This window comes from Pyrgilauda ruficollis, unplaced genomic scaffold, assembly GCF_017590135.1.
Source record: "Pyrgilauda ruficollis isolate IOZ18807 unplaced genomic scaffold, ASM1759013v1 scaffold117, whole genome shotgun sequence".
In the NCBI taxonomy this organism is placed as follows: domain Eukaryota; kingdom Metazoa; phylum Chordata; class Aves; order Passeriformes; family Passeridae; genus Pyrgilauda; species Pyrgilauda ruficollis.
The window spans coordinates 941,593-961,700 of record NW_024509988.1 but is presented as its reverse complement, the minus strand read 5'-3'; the positions used below and the strand labels follow the sequence as shown (position 1 = coordinate 961,700).

At 59.6% G+C, this 20,108-nt stretch overlaps 1 protein-coding gene across 1 annotated transcript; it reads left to right on the top strand.

Annotated features, from left to right (window-relative positions):
* Positions 1–540: 540 nt before the first annotated feature.
* TANGO6 (transport and golgi organization 6 homolog) lies at positions 541–20,074 on the top strand. The gene is made up of 18 exons (XM_041483858.1): positions 541–646; positions 730–857; positions 1,083–1,199; positions 1,937–2,063; positions 2,767–2,891; positions 3,331–3,493; positions 4,010–4,092; positions 5,657–5,769; positions 7,018–7,194; positions 8,613–8,739; positions 9,269–9,448; positions 12,137–12,271; positions 13,523–14,242; positions 14,424–14,481; positions 15,897–16,049; positions 17,882–18,033; positions 18,970–19,083; positions 19,744–20,074. Exons 1-18 carry the CDS (start codon positions 541–543, stop codon positions 19,918–19,920), a joined length of 2,955 nt encoding a protein of 984 aa, XP_041339792.1. The 3' UTR covers positions 19,921–20,074.
* Positions 20,075–20,108: the final 34 nt, after the last annotated feature.

Sequence of the window (20,108 nt, the reverse complement as noted above, 5' to 3'; positions counted from 1 at the left end):
TATAAAATTGAAATAATAAATTGTTTTAAGAAAATCAGACCACATTTCTGTGCGTGAGGCTCTGACCGTGCTCGAAGGCTTTACCTGCTGTGCAGGTGTGGCCGTGGCCCCCTCCACAGGGAAAGCAGAATTATAGAAGAGTTAAAGAGTTTGAAGCGACCTTACGGATAATCCAACTCCATCCACCATGGCAGGGACACCTTTCACTGTCCCAGGTGCTCCCAGTGTCCAGCCCGGCCTTGGGCACTGCCAGGGATCCAGGGGCAGCCACAGCTGCTCTGGGCCACTGCCGGGGCCTCATCGCTCTCGAGTGAGCAGGATTCCTTCCCACCAGCGCACCCACCCTGTGCCGCGGCAGTGGAAGCCGTTTTCCTTGTCCTGTCCCTCACTCTCGTCCCCAGTGCCGTCCGCGCCCTCAGGCGCTCCCTCCTCCCGTCCCCGACCTCCCCAAGATGGCGGCAGCCGCGCGGCCCCGCCCCCCGCGCGCCCTCCCCGCCATGGCGGCCGGCCGCCGCCCCGCCCCTTCCCCTGACCCTGAGCATGGCGGCGCTCCCCGACAGCGCTCCCGACATGGCGGGCGGCGCGCAGCCGGGCGCGGAGCCGGCCCGCGTGGTGGAGGCGCTGGAGCTGCTGCTGGGGCCGCCCAGTGATGGCGGCAGCGCTGCCGAGCCCGGCCGGGAGCCCGCCCTGTGCCCGGAGACGCTGCGCAGGAACGCGCTGGCGCTGGAGGCGCCGTGGCCGCGCTGGTCGAGCTGGCCCGGCTGCCGGCCCTGGGCGCCCCGCTGCTCGCCCGGCACCTCCGTCTGCTGCTCTGCGGGCTCTGCGGGCTGGGGCACGGCCCCGCCGCGCTCTGCCAGGTCCGTGCCACGCTCGCACCCCGTGTCCCCGCTCCCCGGCGGTGTGTGCGTGGCCAGCCCAGCGCAGCCCGCTCCTCAGGCGGTGCCTGCCGTGTCCTGCCCCGTGTGGGAGAAAGAACGGGAGGCACGGAGCCTACCGAGAGGCTGCGGGGCACCGGCACACCGGCGGGACCGGGGCTTCAGTGCCCAGCCAAGCTGTTAGAGCCCTGGTATGTTTTGTTGCAGGGTGTTTCGGAAGCGGAGCGAGCGCAGTGCCGGGAAGCCCTGAGGGACATCCTGGACCGTGTTTACCAGCCGCTGGCGGTGCAGGAGCTGCTCGTCCTGCAGGGACAGCCCAAGCAGGTACCCGGGGCCATCCCCGGCACGGGGCTGCCAGCGTCCGTACCCCCGTGGTTCCCACACGCCGGGGATGCTGCTCTTCTGGAAGTGTTCTTAGAGCTTAAAAACCAGTCCCTGAGCGTTGGCGAGGCCGCTGGGCGTGTGTCATTCCAGCCCTGCTGTGCGGGAGCGGAGTGTGGGTGTGTCAGGGACTGTCATCGCCGCACGTGCCACCTTGGCTTGGCACCCACATCTGCCGTGCCCGGCCAAGCACAGCTTCTGCTCCTCCAAACCTCACCCTTCCCACTCCGGGCATGACACAGAGCACCTGCTGCTCTTTGGGGCTGTTCCAAAGCATCCTGGGGAGGAGGAGATGGGGAATCGCTTAAGTGTTGTTTTAGGAAAATCCCCATGGGATAATGCCCTTAATAGAATCATAGAAGCCTAGAATGGCTTGGCCTGGAAGGGAACTCAAAGTTCATCTCATTCCACTCCCTGTCGTGGGTGGGGACACTTTCCACTATCCCAGGTTGCTCCAAGCCTGGCCTTGGACACTTCCAGAGGTGCAACAGCATGCTGAGCAGCTGAGGGCTGAGCTCTCATTAATTCCCGATTTGCTTTGTGCCACTGGATGAAGCAGCAACTCAAAGCCTGTATCCTGTGCTATCCTGTGCTCTCAGTCAGAGCATGGGCTGTTTCCCCGGGGCTTGGCACAGGTGTGTGCAGACAGGCTCCTTAGCTGCTGCTTTGCTCCCTTGCAGAGGTGTCCGGGTGCCGGGGCAGCCCCGGCCTGGCTGCGGCGGCTCTGCGGGCACCTGCTCTCCGAGAGGCTGCTGAGGCCAGGCGGGGTGCAGGCCGTGGTTCGGGGTGTCTTGGAGGGCACAGACGGTGAGTGAGGGGCTCTGGGCCCCAGCATCACAGATCCAGAGCTGTCTTGAGACAGTTCATCCCGTGAGAGGCCCAGAAGAGCAGAGCCACAAGAGCTGGATGTAGGGGCTGGCTTGTGCCAGGCTGAGGTGACATGGTGACACACAGATTGTCTCTGACTGTGCTGAACCCCCAAACTGCTCTAATTTGGGATACACATATGTTAGACGGCCACACTGAAAGGCTCCAAGCCTCTCTGTGCCTAGATGGGGTCACACATTGTGTGTGTCCATGGTGGGATCACTCCTGGGAAATGCCCTGTCCCAGTGCCAGTGTGGTGGGAGCCGTGCTGGGCACTGGGCTGTGAGAGCTGTAGGGACAGAGAGACCCATCCCATCCCCTGCTCTCCATGTCCTGCCAGGGAAGGAAGCTGTTGCTCTCCACAAGCTGAATCCCACAGTTTTTAGTGCCAACATCTCGTCTGGCCAACTCCAACCATCCAAGCACAACCTCTCCCCACCTTTTGGCTCACCCACCTGGCTGTAGGAGTTGCTTTCCATTATCAGGGCTCTTGCACAGCAATTTTCCCCTTTCTATCATTAAGTTCAGGTGTCTCTGAAAGAGCAATACAAGCTCAAAATCCAGTTTTTGGCTAGGAACACCTGGCTTCAGCCAGAGCTGGCCGTGGGTCGGAGCTGACCCGGGATTTCTGCTGCTGTTGTAGGTGGTGCTGGTGCTGAAGCAGCAGCTCTGGACTGGAGGAAATGTGATGCAGTTGGGAAGATCCTGGCTGCCTGCCCCCAGCAGTGCCTGTCCCTCGAGGACTACTACAGACAGGTGTGCCCCCAGGTAAGTCCCTCATCCCCTCTGCCAGGGAATGCAGAGCCAGCTCTTGGCTTGGAGAGTGCTGGGGCTCTTCCTTTGCTTGAGTGTGGCCTGGCTCAAGCCAGGAGATATTTTTCTGGCAGTAAGACGTTTCCACTCTTGAATTTTCCATGTTTTATTGAAATGCTGGATGATGTCTGATCACATGAGGTACTTGGCACTGTGCTACACAGAGCTCTGTGTGTAGCTCTTGCTTCCAGCCTTTGGCTCTGGGAGTGGTGCAGGCTCCTGCTTTGAGCCCAGAGAGGTGTTCTGCGTGTGTGGAAAGGACACTGGCTCTTCCACACACACATTGTCATGCCAGCTGCCCAGCAAAGCTGCACATGGGTGGCTCCTTGGTTCTGTGAGGTGCCAGGCTGTCCCCTCTGAGGGGTTCCTGATCCTTGTTTCTTTTTCCTTGCAGATTCTGGACTTGCTGCACATGCAGGACAAAGTGGCAGCGCGGCAGTTCCAGCGTGTGGCCACCACCACGCTGCTCAGCATGGCCAGGGAGCAGCCAGAGCTGGCAGAGAGGCACCTGCTGCAGCCCCTGCTGGCACCGCTCCGCCGCTGCTGCCAGGCCACAGGTACCTGCCTGGACTGGGGAGGGCTCTGGATTTGCTCCTCACTGGTCTTTGTCGTTCCATCTGAGTTTTCTCAGGCCAGCAGCCAGGCTGGGGAGTGTGGCAGCCCAGCTCTGTGTGCTGCCCCTGTCAGTTTGTCTGGGTGCACTGTGTTTACCCTTGAGTGCAGTCGCTGTAGCGTGGGAGCTGAGCGCTTTGGCTCTGCCCCGTGCTCCTTGGGAACCTCTCCCAGTCTGACATCCTTGTTCTGGGCTTCCAGACGGAAGCTGTTGGTTCCCCACGCTGGCCAGCAGCTCTCTGGGGAATCACCCTTCATGGAGTTGTGGTCTGTGTTGATTTCCATGTCTCCTTGGGGGTTTACAGCACTACAGCACAATTAGTACGGCTAATGAGGGCTGGTCTGTTCCCGTGGGGAGGGAAGGGAGCTGTGGAAGTGCTTTTGGGTGCAGGGAATGCAGTTCTGCTGCTGGGGGCTCCAGGCTGTTTTGGGGGGCTCATGTCTCTGTCCTTTGCTTTCAGAGCTGGCACTGCAGGATTTGACAGCAGGGGCCGTGCTGGTGCCAGAGGCAGAGCTGGGCAGCTGTGTGGAAGACGTGCTCAAGGTACCGTGTCTGCTTTGGGTGAGAAAAAGAGCTGGTTTGAGACCTGGTGAGCAGTTCAGTGTGTGTTGGGCCACACAAACCCAGTGTCTCCTGCAGTCATGCTCAGTTGTCTGGTGTTCATCTGCAGGAGTACCCCAGCCTCCACATGAGCTGTGCCAGGCCCTCACCACCCTCACAGGGAAGGATTCCTTCCCAGGATCCCATTCAACCCATCCTCTTGCAGTTGGAAGTTACTGCTCCTTGTCCAAAGTCCCTCTCCAGCCGTCTTGGAGCCCCCTTGGGCACTGTAAGGAGCTCTAAGCTTTCCTTGGAGCACAGATCTTGGTCCTGGCATTTGAGGGATTGGTGAGGTCCATCCTTGTGCTTCCTGTGAAGGATGAGGGCTTTTTGTGGAGGTCTCTCCTGTGACACCTCCCCTCATAACTCCGTTTCCTGCCATTCCCACCAGTAACCCCAGTGCCCCACTGCAGGCTCCAGCAGCTTCCTGCTGCACATTCCAACCCAGAAGGACATCTCCAGTCCAGGAATTCAAATTTCAGAAGCTGGTGACTTGCTTCCTGGCATGCCCCGAGGCAGGCTAAGCTCTTAAATGCTGGGATTGTTGTCTCTTTTCCCAGTAACGATCTGTTGTAACTGGCTGGCAGGCAGAGACCGGTCTGGAGGGCTGCTCCCTCCCAGAGCAGTGCTGGGGGGGTTGAGGTGGGTCCCTCCTTAATGGCAGAGCACTGGGGGCCTGACAGCAGCCAGATTAATGAGGGGACCCCAGGTTTGGGTGGGGGTTTCTTGCCTAACAAGTGTCATTTGATGCTTAGTGAGAAACCGTCCTTGGGGCTTCATTGGGAGGCTTTGTGTACACGAGGGTCTGGGGAGGAGGAATGGCTCCCTGGGGATTAGCACGTGAAAACAGATCTGTGAGCATCAGTAGAGCAGGGCAGGGCCCTGTGGGGGCCATTTCTCAGCCTCTTGGGAGGGTGCTGGATGAGGTGGAGGGGAGGAACAGGGCTCTGGAACCCCCCAGCCCCTATAGCCCCCCAGGAGCCTCTACAACCTCCCACAAGACCCTCTACAGCATCCCCAAAGACCCCTGAGACGCTGTCGTACCCCCTGAGCACCAACAACATTCCCAGAGCCTCTGCAGTCCCCCCAGAGCCTGAGCAGCCCAGTGCCTCAGCTCAGCACCCACTAGCCCAACTGCCCTGCTAGTGACTGACCTCTGTGTTTGGGATTTACAGTCATTCAGTGAAGATTTGCTCATTCCAGGGTGTCTGTTGCATCCCTGGGTAAGGCAGGACCTTACTCCTAAGCAGCAGACTTCCCAAATAACTGCCTGCAGCCTTCCTGTAGCTTGGAGCCCTGCTGTGGTTAAGCAAATTCTTGGAGAAAGATGGTGCTGAAGGCGGGTTTTAATAGGGAATGTGGCATAATCAGGGAAGCCAGCCTGCAGACTGAAGGAAGAGACTGAGAGCCCTCCACCATCCTCCCTGCTAGCTGCCCTGTGCACAGAGGTGCTCTGAGCTCCCCTCTGCCCCGTGCAGGTGTTTGACTCCCCTCCCTCTCTCTGTAGGTATATGTGGTTGGGAATGACAGCTCGAGCCTGCTGCTGGGATCCTTGCAGCCAGTCCTGGGAGTGGTGTTTTCCCTCTATTCCTTCGCCAAGCAGAATGTGTCATACTTACGGTAAGGGAGGGTTTGTACTCTGCTTCTGCTGGGGTTTCATCTGCTGGGCTCTGCCCCCCTCCAGCAGCCACGCTCAGGGCACAGGCAGGAGCAGAGATCCATCTTCTCATCCCAAAGCACTCTTGTTCCAGGCAGGCAGTGACCATGGGCAGGGCACACAGCCTCACTGGCAGCCCGTGCCTGAGGAGGCTGTTCTCATGTTAGTTTTTGTCTTCCCTGAAGCCAGGATATTCTGTGTGGAGGTGAGCATGCCCTTGGGAGTGCAGGGTGGCTCTGCCTGCAGCAGGGATTGTGGTTGTCCATGGATGGAGGTAGTGATGCTGGAAACTGGATGGAGGGATCTACAAATAGCATAAAAACTGGGAAAACAGTTTAAGCACTGCCTCTTGGAAGTACGGGCTCATTCTCCAATCTGGAATCACTCTGCTCTGGTACAAAGCCCACACCATGCCCAGCTCCCCATGACTGGTGTGCAGTCGTGGCAGGCACAGGGGTGACCAGGTGCTGGCTCTCCTCTCTCCTTGGTCCCCCCAGGCTTTCCCTGGAGTTAGGACCAGCCTGGTAAAAGCATTCCTGGTGGGGTTACACAGTGATCCTGGCGTGTGGAGGCTTTCCCTAAAAGGTGTGTGTAGACACAGCCTGTGCTGTTTAATATTAAAGGCTTCGTTAATCACTTCAAAGAGCAGTGAGTGCCGTGACAAGTTGGTGGGACGAGCCAAGTTCACGCTGCTGCTGGGCCAGCAGTCGCTGCTTCCTTTGCTGAGGAATTTGGCAGGGATGACTGAGCCCACAGCTGCCTGGAAGTGTTCGGGTTTCCAGACCCCTGGCACGGCCCAGTGCGGCTGCTTCACCTCATTAACCTGCTTCTTCCCTTGGCAGGGCTCCCCGTGCCACGTCAGTGCTCCCATCTCCTTCCTCCTCTCCCTTGGCACTGCCACCAGCCCCTGTCACCTCGGCGTGAGGCACAGGCAGGGCGTGCCAAGGGTGTTCACAGTGCTTCCTTGCCAGCCTGAAGTGTGGAGGAACCCAAATCCTTCCATCTGGGAGCGCCAGAAGGGCAGGATGTGCTGCTGATTCCCTTAGGAACAGGCACAAATGCTTTCGCTGCCAGAGCCAGGAGCTGGAGCATCCCATGGAGAGCCCGTGGCTGCTCCAGAGCACTCCAGTCACGTCCCTCATCCCAAAACCTGTGCAGGGACGGTGCAGTGGGCAGAGCAGTGTCACCACTGGCTCCTTTCTCCTTGACAGCTCCCCATGCCAGGACATCCTGCTGTGGTTCCTGGAGAAGGCAGAGCGGGAGCAGTCCCTGGCTGTGCTGGAAAGCCTGGCTGGGCTGAGCAGCCACGTGCCCACCCTACACCCACAGTGCCAGCTCCGTGTGGGCAGCGAGGGCGGTGCTGCCATCGTCCTGGAGGAAACCGTCAGGTGAGTGCTGTGGGACAGTCCCTGGGTCACCCGGCACCCGGGGCTTTCCAGGGAAGCCTGGCAGAGAGCCTGGGCAAAGCAGGGGGCTGCCAGAGCCATCCCACAAGGTCTCATCCCTTCAAGCTCAGGCAGGTGACACTTCCACACAGCCCACAGAGCCAACACAGCCCCCAGGTTCCCCGGACAGATCTCTGACTTGCAGCCCCAAGAAGCATCACGCTCCATCTGAGTGTTGGTGTGCACTCCCTGCCTGCCTGCGCAGTGTCTGGGAGGGGGATGTGCATTTCCAATCTCAGCACCCCCCAAATTCAGCTTCCAGCCTCCAGCCCGAGCCTGTCTGGTGACACAGTGAGCGGAGTCCCTCGGGCACAGGTGGCACAGTCACAGCACAGACTGTGGCAGTGCCAGCGTCGCGGAGCAGCCCTGGAGCTCCTCTGGCGCGGGCAGATGGCCTCTAAGTGGAGGCAGAGCTGGCCATGCTGGGAATTAACTGCAGCCTTTAGTCTCCAGCCACACAGGCTGGGATGTCCAGCAGCAGGAGGCTGGGTTTAAAGAGAGGGGCTGTGAGCTGGCAGGAGGGCCAGGGCAGCACTGTGGGGCAGGCAGAGGCACAGCTGTGCCCAGGGGTGTGCTGGGAGCTGGGGACACCTGCAGCAAAATCCTCACAAATACATTTGGTTTGGCTTCTTTTCAAGCTTTTCCTGACCTGAGTTAGAATTATGGGCTGGTTTGGGTTGGAAAAGACATTAAAGCTCATCTTGTTCCACCCCTGCCATGGGCAGGGACACCTTTCACTATCTCAGGTTGCTCCAAGTCTTGTCCAACCTGGCCTGGGGCACTTCCAAGGATGGAGCAGCTGCTCTGGGCAGCCTGTTCCAGGGCCTCTCCATCCTCCCCACCCTCACAGGGAAGGATGCTTTCCCATTATCCCATCTAACCCACCTTTGGTCAGTGGGAAGCCATTCCCCCTTGTCCTGTCACTCCATGCCCGTGCTCAAAGTCCCTCTCCAGCGTTTTTATAAACTCTCTTTAGGTACTGGAGAGCCAGAATTAGAAGCAGCTCTGCCTTGCTTGAACTGGGGCTACTTTAAACTTGTTCCATACTGGCTCTGACTCTGGCTCATGCTGCCACAGCTCTGACCACTGCCTAACTTACCCAGCTCTAAACCTGGTATTTATGGGCTGGATGAAACGTATGTTTTGGGCTCATGGTTTCTGTTAATGAGTGCAGGTTAGTTAATAAGCAGAGCCCAAATGACCTGGGCAACATTTGGCTCAGCTGCCTCCAGGCTCTGCTGGGAAGTGCTGGGAAGGAAGGCTTCCAGGGAAGTGCAGGCTGGGATTTCACCATGCCCTGGAGTCTGGGCATCGGGGGGTTCTGGGTGTGTTTGTGTGGGTGATACAGTGACTTGTTCCAGTGATGAAGACGAGGCCCTGTACCAGAAGATCTCCTTGGAGCAGTGCCATGTGGAGAGCTTGGTGGAGCTCCTGTCCCACTGCCAGAAGAGTGGTCTGGCAGGAGACTTCTTCATCCACTGCCTGAAGGTGAGGGCAGCCAGCCCCTGGTTGGGGCATACCTGCAGGAAGGGATTCCCTGGACAAGCAGAAGGCAAAAGGGGGATCATCCCCCTGTGTGTCCTGGGGTATGGCATGTGCTGGAGCAGCCCTGTGTGCTGCATGGGAAGCCAAGGAGTGGGAGCAGCCCTATCCCTGAAGGGGTTAACCCCCATCCTCCCCCTGGGCTGTTTTAACTACAGGAGCATGTCTGAAGAGTTTTGGAGGCTGGGAATAATCCCTGTTGCTTCCTTGGTTCTAGAAGAGGGGCCCCATACCTGCTTCCTTTGATCTCACTTGGAGCCCCCCGCGGTTCCCTCCAGGCCTGGGTTGGGCTGGGATTCTGTGCCCCAGCCCATAGTCACAGCAGGGGATAGGGATGGGACCCCAGGAGCTGTGGGCAGCTCTCAGAAACCTTCATCTAGCAGTGGAGGGTGGTGTGACAGTCAGCTGGCATTGCTGGCACTGGCTCCTGCTGTTTGACCGCTGCCTCGCCGTGCCTGCGCTCCCTTCCCGGCAGGAGCTGACTCAGGTGGCTGCGGAGGATGAGGAGGCTCCAAACCCAGCTGTGGAGCCTGGAGGGAGTTTGCTGGAGCTGGAGCAGTACCAGGCCAGGCAGGGGAGGAGGCTGCTGGTGCTGCAGCTGGTGGCTGCGCTGTGCGAGGGCGTCTCCGACACCGTGTTCACTGACATTGTGCAGGTTGGTGGTGGCAGAGCTGGGGGATCGCCTGAGCACTGCCAGGAGCAGAGGCTGGAGGAGCTGGGATTGCTCAGCCTGGGGAAGAGAAGGGTCCAGAGTGACCTTTAGAGAAACTTCCAGTCCTTAAAGGAGCTCCCAGAGAGCTGGAGAGGGACTTTGTACAAGGGCCTGGGGTGACAGGACAAAGGGGAATGGCTTCCCCCTGACAGAGGGCAGGGTTAGAAGGGGCACGGTGAAGAAATTCCTCCCTGTGAGGGTGGTGAGGCCCTGGCACAGGTTGCCCAGAGAAGCTGTGGCTGTGCCATCCATGGAAGTACCCAAGGCCAGGTTGTGGGAGCAACCTGGTCAGCATAACTGTGCTCCTACATTCATAGGTGGGCAGTGCCAAATTTATTAAATATTGTAATTCCAAAGGCCACTGGTGCCCCTTGGTCCCAAAAAGGATATTTAAAATCTTTCCCCCTGAGCCTGCCTGGGATGGGGTCGGTCAGGAAGGCAGCTGGACCCTGCAGCAGCCTGGCAGTCCCTTGTGGATCCCCTGCAGGTCCCCTGCAGATCCGGTGGCTTTGAACTTCCCCATCCTGTGTTTTATTGCTGTTTTTCCCCCAGTGCCCCAGCCATGCCAGCTCCCGTGCTGCCGTGGGCAGGGGCGGTCACGGCTCAGGCAGGTTTCCTCACGTTTCCTTCGGGACAAAGGAGCCTTTGTGTGCTCGGCAGCAGAGGGGACACAGCCAGCGGCGCTTTGTCCCCACCTGCCTCCCATCACAGCCGCCCGCCGGGCCGGAGGGGCGCGCTGGGAAATGGGGAAGGGCTTTGCCAGGTTTCAGGGTCCAGCCGGGAGTCTGGGATAAAAACCCACCACCAAAGAAATGCAGACAACAAATCCATTATCCTCCTGCCTGGGGTTGTGTTTCAGCGAGGCCCCGGGCTGGGACAGGGACAGGCTTTGAGCAGGTTCTGCAGTCCGGGGTTCCCTGGCGTGTTTGGGGGGCCCTAATGGGGTGGGAGCAAGTGGGATCCATCCTTCCAAAGCTGGAGCCCAGGAGCAGCAGCTGCTGTGCCCCCCCACTGCACATTTATTTTATTTACGTATTCTCCTCCATAACCAAGGTCAACTTGATTTCCTCACTGCACCAAGGATTCTCTCCTCCTTCCTGAGACACAACTGTGCCCCAGTGTTTTATTTTTCCTTTTTTTTCCCTCCCACTTTAAAATGTTTTTTTTTTCTAGATTATTTTTTAAGTTTTAATTTTTCTCAGTTACAATCTACTGTTATTTATTCACAATTTTCTTTTTTTTAATATTAAATACAACTTCAACCCCTCCAGCTCGTGTGTCACTGTGTTGTGAGAGCAAATATTCAAATTTTTTTTTACTTGCTGTTTGATGTAATTTCTTCTCTGGAATAATTATCCCAGCAGGTACCTGAGCCTTTTATGCAGCCTTTTCCAAAGCCCTTTTCCACAGCCTCCCTTCTTGCTTAAGGGATGTGCTCAAGGAATCTGGCAGCTGAGGAGGAAACGCTGCCTGCACCCAGTGCCCTGGGGGTGGAAGTTTGGAATTTGGTGCAAGAGGACCTTGTTGCCCTCATACTTTGTTTTCTGAAGCAGGAACACAATAGTTCCTCCTCTGTTGCAGCACACCTGTTAGGTAGGAGTCACCCTGATCCAAACCCTTCCCAGGCTTGTCGGGAGAAGATAAGGCATGGAGAACATCAACTCCCTAATTTCAGGATCTGTTAGGAAGCCTGTGGGATCAAAGGTGTTGGTGCCAAGTGTGGAGAAGGCCAGTGCCAACCAGGCAGGGTCGTTACATGTGGAATAAAAATATTGTGGGAAAAATCCCAAAGTAAGTGAGAACACAGGAAATGGCTCAGCTGGAGTGTGAGCTGTGCAGGATAAGGGGGAGGCTGGTATGGAGAGCTGTAGACAGGGGCTGGAGCTCCTTGGCTCGGGGATTTCCAAGCCTTTACCTGGGGCAATTCCATACAGACCCTCCTTGAGCTTCCCTTTGGGACTGTCCCAGCTTCCATCCCATGGTGGAGTCAGCAGGAGGCAGAGATGGAGCTGGGACCCCTCTGTTCCTCCAGCCCCACGGGGGCTTCTGCAGCAGAGAGACCCCAGCAGTTTGACCGTCACCTTGTCCCAGTTGTGGACGTGACTTGGCTGAGCTCACACTGGGGTTGGGGTAGCAGCAACAGGAGGAAAATGGGAAGGATTTCACAGAATTACAGAATCACAGGATGGTCTGAATTAGAAGGGACTCACAGGGCTCATTGAGTCCAGCTCCTGGCCCTGCACAGACACCCCAACAATCCCACCCTGAGCATCCCTGAGAGCAGTGTCCAAACGCTATGGGATTGTGCTGGAGAGCTGTGTGGGACAGGAGCACTCGTTTGTATGGGATTGTGCTGGAGAGCTGTGTGGGATTGTGCTGGAGAGCTGTGTGGGACAGGAGCACTCGTTTATGTGGGATTGTGCTGGAGAGCTGTGTGGGATTGTGCTGGAGAGCTGTGTGGGATTGTGCTGGAGAGCTGTGTGGGACAGGAGCACTCGTTTGTGTGGGACTGTGCTGGAGAGCTGTGGGACAGGGACACCGTGCTGGGCGCGGCAGCTGCAGGGGAGCTGCAGGGGAGCTGCAGGGGAGCTGCCGGGGTGTCCCTGCTGCTGACGGCTGTTCCCTTGGCAGGTGCAGGAGTTCCTGGCGGCCGTGCTGCAGCGGGCCTGTGCCCACCCTGCGCGGGGCCCCGGCGCGGCGGCCGAGGCGCAGACCCTCGCCATGGCCATGGGGCTGGTGGCCGCCGTGCTCGGCGGGGCCGTCCAGGTGAGGGGCGTCCTCGGGGGGCGCGGGGTGTGGGGCAGGGGGCTGGCACTGCCACGCCCAGCCCAGGGTGCAGTGGCACAGCTGGGTGCCCCTGCTCGGGGTCCCTGCTCAGTCGCAGCCTGTAAATAGATATATAGATATATAATTATGTTCCTTGGGACACTGCCAGGGTGCTGACCGATGATTCAGTCTGAGCAGGGCACCCCCAAGGACCCAATTAACTAATTTATAGTCTCTCCTAAAAAGGCCCTGACAGAGCAGTGTAGTCACATACAGCATCTTTAAATACCAGCAGTGCACGCTCTGCGTCCCCACACGGTCACAGACTCTGGCTGCAGAGCATTGTGAACTTCCCATGTGGGCTGTACCCTTGAAAATCCCCTTATACTTTCATATCTACATTTTATACATATTTATATTGTTATTTATATCTCTCAGTTACCTTGTAGTACCTATATATGTATGAGCTCTGTGTCACTCAGTGGAGCTGCCATGGGGAGCAATGGCACATCCATTAACATGCTGCCATCACTGAGCTGCTGGAGTTGTTTCATCCCTGGATTTGCCCTAAGGAAGATCCAGCTGTTAACAGAAAGAGATCATTTATTGTCTCTTATTGCTAAATTTCTAATACTGGGAAAAGAACTGTAGTTGAAGAGAAGTTAAGGCCAGAGACTTGTGGCTGCAATGGGCCCCTCCCAGGCGAGTTCCTGCTCCCACTTTTGCGTTAATGGGAGTGATATAATTTGGAAAATGGAATGGGAAAGGTTTTGGAAGCAGCTGCAGAGCTGTTTGGGTTTCAGCAGGCGAGGGGCTTTATGCAATCATCCAAAATCTCTGCTAAAGCCCCCCTTTTCAGGCCTCACATCCCAGATTTTAGCAGCTAAATCCAGGTCAGAGCAGGAGTTTCTCCAGCTCAGGACAGGTCATGGCTGCTGTGCTGGGAGCATCCTTCCAGGCAGGACTGATGGCAAGTCTGGCACAGTGCTGGTGGGAGGGATGTCCCTGGCTTGGTCCCCATACCCAGACACTGCTGTTCTTCAGGATCACGTACTTCCCAGCTTCTCCCGTGGCTGCTGCCAGGGCTGGGATTGGCACTGGGATTGGCACTGGGCCAGAGGAGCTCATGGTGCCTGGAGGCTGGCTCACAACCTGGGGATGGGGCTCTGGGGCTCCTCACCCCCACGAGGGAGCGTCCCAGGGAGGGAACCCTCGTTAGGCTGGTGCCAGCGCTGCTCCTCTCCTCCCCAGCTGAAATCCAGCGATTTCGCGGTGCTGAAGCGGCTGGTGCCGCTGCTGGAGGAGCTGTCCCGCACCTACCCCGAGCCCCTCACCCAGGAGCTGGCCTCGGACCTGCGCATCGCCATCCTCACCCACGGCGCCTGCTCCCCCGGCACGCTGGGCAGCGCTGCTGACGCTGTGCTGGGCAGGACGGCTGGCACGGCAGCACAGAGCCCTGCTGGCACAGCAGCACAGAGCCCTGCTGGCACAGCAGCACAGAGCCCTGGTGGCACTGCCGCACAGAGCCCTGGTGGCACGGCCACACAGAGCCCTGGTGGCACAGCCACACAGAGCCCTGGTGGCACGGCAGCACAGAGCCCTGGTGGCACAGCCACACAGAGCCCTGGTGGCACGGCAGCACAGAGCCCTGGTGGCACGGCAGCACAGAGCCCTGGTGGCACGGCCGCACAGAGCCCTGCTGGCACAGCCCCCGGCCCCCCAGCGCCGCACCACGGACACGGCAGCCCCTCGGCTCGCAGGGAGAGGAGCAAGGAGCAGAGCACGGGCCGTGAGCCCGGTGCCTCTCCAGCCCCAGGTGCCGACAGCCTGGCCCCGGCTGGGCTCCAGGAGCTGCTGGTGTCAGCCTACGACCCCCAGCCCCCCAGCCGGGCAGCTGCCCTGCGCCGCCTCGCCAGCCTGGTCACCCAGCGGGATCCAGAGGCACTTCGGCTTCAGGAGAAGCTGCTCCAGGTACCAGGCTCCTGCTGTGGTCCCTGTCCCTTGCCTTGGTCCCTGTCCCCTGCTGTGTCCCCTGCCAGCAGAGCTGGTGCTGAACAGGCCACCAGCCTGGAAATGGTCACGATAATTGGAGCTCTCTGGCCTTGCTGGCCCAGCCCAGGGTCGCTGCTGATGGCACTTTCCTTCCTTCCAGGTGTTCCTGGAGAATGTGCAGCATGAGGACGCCTTTGTCTACCTCTCAGCCATCCAAGGTGAGCAGTGCCTGTCCGGGCGAGCGCCAGCCTTTTGTCAGGGAAGGTTTTGTGCTGTGGAGGCTCTGCGCCCTGGGAGTGAAGAGCAGGAGAGCCATGGGCAGGCTGAGGGCTTGGCATCTCCTGCCCTCCCAGACTGTGGCTTTGTGGTGTTCCATCAAGCCTGGGGCCACATGTCGGCTCTATGCCGAGTTCCTGAAGCTGGAGACTTCGTCTCCCAGTTATTCGTACTCCCTGGAGCTGGTCACCATCCCTGTGCCAGGTCTGTGCCTCAGGCCGGGGCTGCAGTTCCAGTGCAGCGTGGGCACAGCTCCAGCACCCACAGAGGGACCTGTGCAGCTGAGGCTGGCAGAGGAGCAGGACATGGGAGACCCACTGGTGCTCCCTCAGGGCTCTGCCAAGGTGGCAGCTCCTGAGTACTCACACCCCTTCCTAGGAAACCCTCAGGTCAGTGCTTGCCCCAGCACGCTCGGCACAGCCCCGCAGCACCGGGCTGCCCATGGGATCTGCAGGCAGGTGCTTCCGCAGGGGTGACGTGTGTGTCCTGGGTGACAATGCACGGTCACGGTCCCCTGCGTTCCGTGGAGGGGATGTGTGCCATTCCCTTGGCCCACACTGGGTTGGGCTGGTAACCTTTGGCAGCAGCTGGGAAAGGAGTTTATGCTGTGCTTCCCGCTGCCTGTACGGTCTTGAGAGGGATGGGTCTGTCCTTGCCCACGGCTGGAGCACAAAGGCTGCAACCGTCCCGGTGATTAATGCCGCTGCAGCTGCCGCCGCTCGGTGATTAACCCTGATGCGGTTCCTTGCAGCACTGACTCAGCCGGCACCTGTGCCGTGCCGAGCCGTGCCGTGCCAAGCACAGGGCTGGGGGCCATGCCAGACAGGTCCCCATATCCTGCTTGCTCTCTGTCACAGCAGCGGGGCTGGGGCTGAGCCAGCGGTTGTGGCACCGCTGGGTTTCATGGAGCCGGACTGCAGTGGTGTACTCCTGATGTGCTGGATATTGCTCCTGGAGTCCTGGGGGCAGTTTTGGGCCCCTCATCCAAGACAGTCATTGAGGGGCTGGAGTGTGTTCAGGGCAGGGCACTGGAGCTGGAGAAGGGTGTGTTCCCTGCATCTGGGATCTGGTCTCTCATCCACTCCAGGGAGATGCAGCAGGCATGTAGCACGCACTGGCTCCTGCTCCCAGTCTGGGCCAGGTAAATCCAGCAGGGACAGAGACAAGCTGGCTCCGTGTGCAGATGGCCAAGAGCTGGGAGCAGTGACCAGACCCTGTGCCCAAGAATTGGCTGCAGTGCCCAGCTGCCCCCAGTGCAGCAAGTCCTCACTGGGTCAAAGGGCATACCCAGCAGCAGTGAGTGGACACCTGCTGCCAACTGCTAAATTACTGATTTTCCAGTTTTTCTCCCCTCCAGGCATTGCCCTGCTCTCCAGTGAGTATCCAGAGCGGATTCTGCCCGTCCTGCTGGCACAGTACGAGTGCCCAGCGCAGGGCAGAGAGGACACCATGGCCGCTGTCACCAGGATGAAGCTGGGCGAGGTGCTGATGCGTGTCACCCGGGCGCTGGGTGAGTCCATGGCCGTGGGCATGGCACTGCCCGCTGCCAGCAGCCGCAGCGCTGCTCAGCCTCACCATTACCAGGGGAAAGCCCACAGGGGACTTCTGTTGTCAGAAGGTGAGAAGGGTCTGAAAGCCAAAGAGAAGCTGGCTGGGGTTTGCCAGCAGCAGGAGCAGGATGGCAGGTCCTGCCAGCAGCCCACCATCCCCTCGTTCAGCAGCACCGGGCTTGGAGACTGCTGGGAAGCGCCCGGACACGCCGGGCTCAGAGGTAGAAGCTGGATGATGCCTTTCCGGCATCTGCTGTTGGGACACGTCCTAAAATGCCTTGTCTGACTCTGTGGAGGAGGCCTGGCCAGCGGGAGCACTCAGCTGGAGCTGTACGTGGCCAGGGAAGTGGCGGCCAGTGTCCACGGTGCTGGGGCAGCCAGGCAGAGCTCCCTGGTCACCGGGTGGGAGCTGTGTGCCTTGGCTGGGGATGCCCCTGAAGGGCCAGGACCCCCTGGGTCCTGGGACTGTGATTCTCCTGTGGCCTTTGGCAGGTTCCTTGGCACCAGTGGCATCCCTGGGCTCTGCCAGCTGTGGCATCAGTGCCTGGCTGTGCCACCATCCGTCCTCGCTGCTGGGACGGGTTCAGGGCATCCCGCTGTGTCCGGTGGGGCTCCGGAGATCAGCTCAGAGCCCCTCAGTCCCAGACCTCCCCAGGCAGTGTCCGAGTGTCTGGCGTGGTGCAGGCTGCCCTTGGCAGCTGCCCCGGGGATGGTGGCACATCCTGCCCCGCTCTCCGCGCTCGCCGTGGTGCCGCTGCCGCGGGCAGCAGCTCCGGCGCGTCCCGGCTCGCCGGCGTATTTATAGAACAAATTGCACCAGGTTGTTTCTGTTGCAAAGCTTCAGCATCTGAGAGCAAGGATTTATCCAGCACTTCAGGATCGCTGCGCAGCTCTCTGGGGCTCTGAGCTCTCCTGCTCTGCCAAGAGGCTGTCATGCCCCCCTGCTGCCCTGTGCCCAGCCCTGTTTTCTGTCCCACTGGAGCGGCTTTCCCTGTCTAGGAGAGGAAAGGAAATGTTGCATGCTCCTTCTGCAGCCATCTGGCACAGGGGCTGGTGCACTGCTGGCTTTGGAGGGGATCACCCTGCACTGCTCATACTGCTGGAATTCCAAGTCCTGGGATGCAGGCACAGAGCATGATACATTCCCAGCGAGTCCTTGGCATCACAGTGCTGCCCCGTGCTCCCCCACCCTGTGCCAGTCCCTGAGCCCCCACGTGCTGGGTGATGGGGGCTTCCACTGCCCACAAGGATCATTCCTGTCTCCACACCCTGGGGCATCCCAAGGCATCCACCCCACTGCCTCCATCTGCCTGCAGGACACCGTTGTCCAAGGAGTTGCAGAGCCTGAGAGAGCTGGAAAAGCATAGAACTCACAGGCCAGCTGGCCTTCTGGAGCTTTCTTTCCAGCCCTCAAGGCCCTGCCTGGTAGGAGGTGTGTCCACACCGTGGGGCACACAGCTGCTCATCTCCTGTGGGATGACCACACTCCCGGGATGGTTGTGGATGCTGAGCACGGGTGTGAGCTCTCATTAGCAGCTCACACCTCCACAGCACCTCCGTGTGCTAATTGGGGCAGGGGATTGGGTCTGGATGATGTCGAAATTTGAGATTCACACTTGGTGTTTGCAGGGCTGAGTGACGGGGTGTGTGCTGAGGGGCACAAGCCACACTCCAGATGTTGCATCCAGCTGTCCAGTGGTGTAGCAAGGCAGATGCCCAACGCATCTGTTCCCAAAGGAGCCAGGGCTTTGGCAGGAAGGGTGGTGACACAGAGCTCTGCTGTCCCTCGCAGGGGACATGGTGTTCCAGCACCGGGAGCCGCTGATCCACGCCTTCCTGCGGGGTGCCCGGGATCCCGACAGTGCCCTGCGGGCCAGCAGCCTCTCCAACCTGGGCGAGCTCTGCCAGCACCTGGGCTTCCAGCTGGGGTCCATCATCCAGGAGGTACGGGCTCCATCCTTCCCTGACCCTGCCTGGGGAGAGTGGGGCCTCTCCTTAACGAGCGCATTTGGTAGAGCATGCTTGGGCTGCTGAGGACATGGAAACGGGACATTTCCATATGGAAACGGGACATTTCCGTAAAGGACGCGAGTGACAATTGCTGATATTGAGGAGTATGAAAGCCATGGGGCCTGAAGCAAACACTGGGGAAGTTGTAGCCTTCTAGCCCTGATTTTTAGGTGCCTGCTCCACCCATGGCAGCCATTGCCAGAGGAGACCTGGGGGCACAAGTGGTGCCTGCCAGAGACACCTCCCGCTTAATGACACCTTGTTACTCTCCCGTTATCTTAATTATCATTATCGGCATCATCAGCATCACGGAGCTGGCCCTCACCCGCCCCAGCTGCAGGCTGTGGGTGAGATACAGCTTCAGGAGCTGCTGGGAGATCCCAGTGGGGTGAGCCTGACTCCCAGGAGCCCGGCAGCCCTGGAGGCGATGGGTCTGTGCCCTGTGGGAGCCAGAGCTTCACCCGCCACACCCCCGGTGCTCCTGGAGTGAGACATCTTGGATTTGGCACTCGGGCTGCTCCCCTCAGCTCCCGCTCGGCGCCGGTGGATCCCGGCAGTTGATGTGATGCCAGGGAGCCACACGCTGCTATTTTGGGAAGGTGTGAGCTCTGCTAATTCTCCCGGCTGTCACTGCCGGGATTTAATTGGATTCCTTTGGCTCTGCCTGATTTTCATACAGACTCTTACACAGCTTCCTGAGGCATCCATGTGCCGCCTGGCCCTGCCGGGAGCTGCTCAGAGCCCGCACTCAGCAGGGCATGGGGCTCCCATCCTCGTTCCTGGGACATTGCCAGCACGTCGGTGGCTGCTCCGGTGGGATCCCCTGCATCTCTCAGTCCCTGGTGATGTCCCCCTGCCCTGTCCCCACAGGTCACCTGCTGTGTGACGGCCATAGCCCGGTCAGACCCCGAGGCTGAAGTGCGAAGAGCCGCTGTGCACGTGGTGGTGCTGCTGCTACGGGGGCTGAGTGAGAAGGTCACTGAGGTGGGTCAGCCCCTGCTTGTCCCTGGGGCAGAGACAGCTCCCAAGGGGCTCCTGGGCATACCCTGGGGAGGGCCTTTGCTCTGTAGGGGCTGCAGGGCTCATTCCCAAATGGCTTCCAGGGCTCATGCCCAAATGGCTTCCAGGAAAAGTCCCAAGGGACTGAGATGCCCAGTTTGGGCATCCCCCACTAAAGGGTTCCCTCAACAGATCCTGGGGAAGGGGGGCTTTGTGGGGGTGTCCCTCTGAGCTGCTGGGCTGTGCCATGGACACTGCCATGCCATGCTGGGGGCAGTGCCAACTCTTGGGAGCTGTGGGAGTTGTTCATCCCTGATTTGACTTGGAAATGCCCGGTTTTTCCACCACTGTGGCCTCCCTCCGCAGTTCCCAGTAACAAGCGTGTTGGGACTCAGCTCCCGTGGGGGAAACAGCCAGTTCCCCACGGGAATCCCCACAGCCGGGATCCCGGCATGCCCCGGTGCCCCTGGGCTGAAGGATCACCACAATGTGCTGCTGGCATGTGGGGAAACTGAGTCACGGCGGGCCGAGGCTGCGGCCGGCGGTGGCCGCGGTTGCAGCGGGGGAAGGAGCAGCCCCGCCGCGCCTGCCGGGGCTCGCCGAGGGGCGGTGCTGACGCTGCCGTGCCGTGCCGTGCCGTGCCAGGTGCTGCGGGACGTGCTGCGGGACCTGTACCGCCTGCTGAAGCACGTGGCCGCGGCCGAGCGCGACGCCGCGACGCTGCTGCACGCGCAGCTGGCGCTGCAGGAGCTGGATGCCGCCGTGAGGAGGGTCCTGTTCCCCCCGCAGACGCTGGAGAAGAAGATCGTCGTGCTGCCATAGTGGGGCCGAGCCCGTGGAAGTGAACTGCTCCTCTCTGGGGCCGGTGGCTCCCCCAGGGAAGGGCTGGCCGTGCCCTCCAGGATGCCGCTGGCGGTGTCGGAGGGCAGGGGAGCCTCGCTGGGACGAGGTGTGGGATTAAACTGAGACGTGCTCAGCCCTGTGTCCGTGATGTCTGTGGGGCCACGCAA

Bases quoted from the DNA above. Each gene is read 5' to 3' on its own strand.
- TANGO6 (XM_041483858.1), top strand. From the start codon at position 541: ATGGCGGCGCTCCCCGACAGCGCTCCCGACATGGCGGGCGGCGCGCAG. The intron at 2,892-3,330 runs GTAAGTCCCTCA...TTTTCCTTGCAG, and splicing joins ACAGACAGGTGTGCCCCCAG to ATTCTGGACTTGCTGCACAT. The intron at 14,243-14,423 runs GTACCAGGCTCC...CCTTCCTTCCAG, and splicing joins TTCAGGAGAAGCTGCTCCAG to GTGTTCCTGGAGAATGTGCA.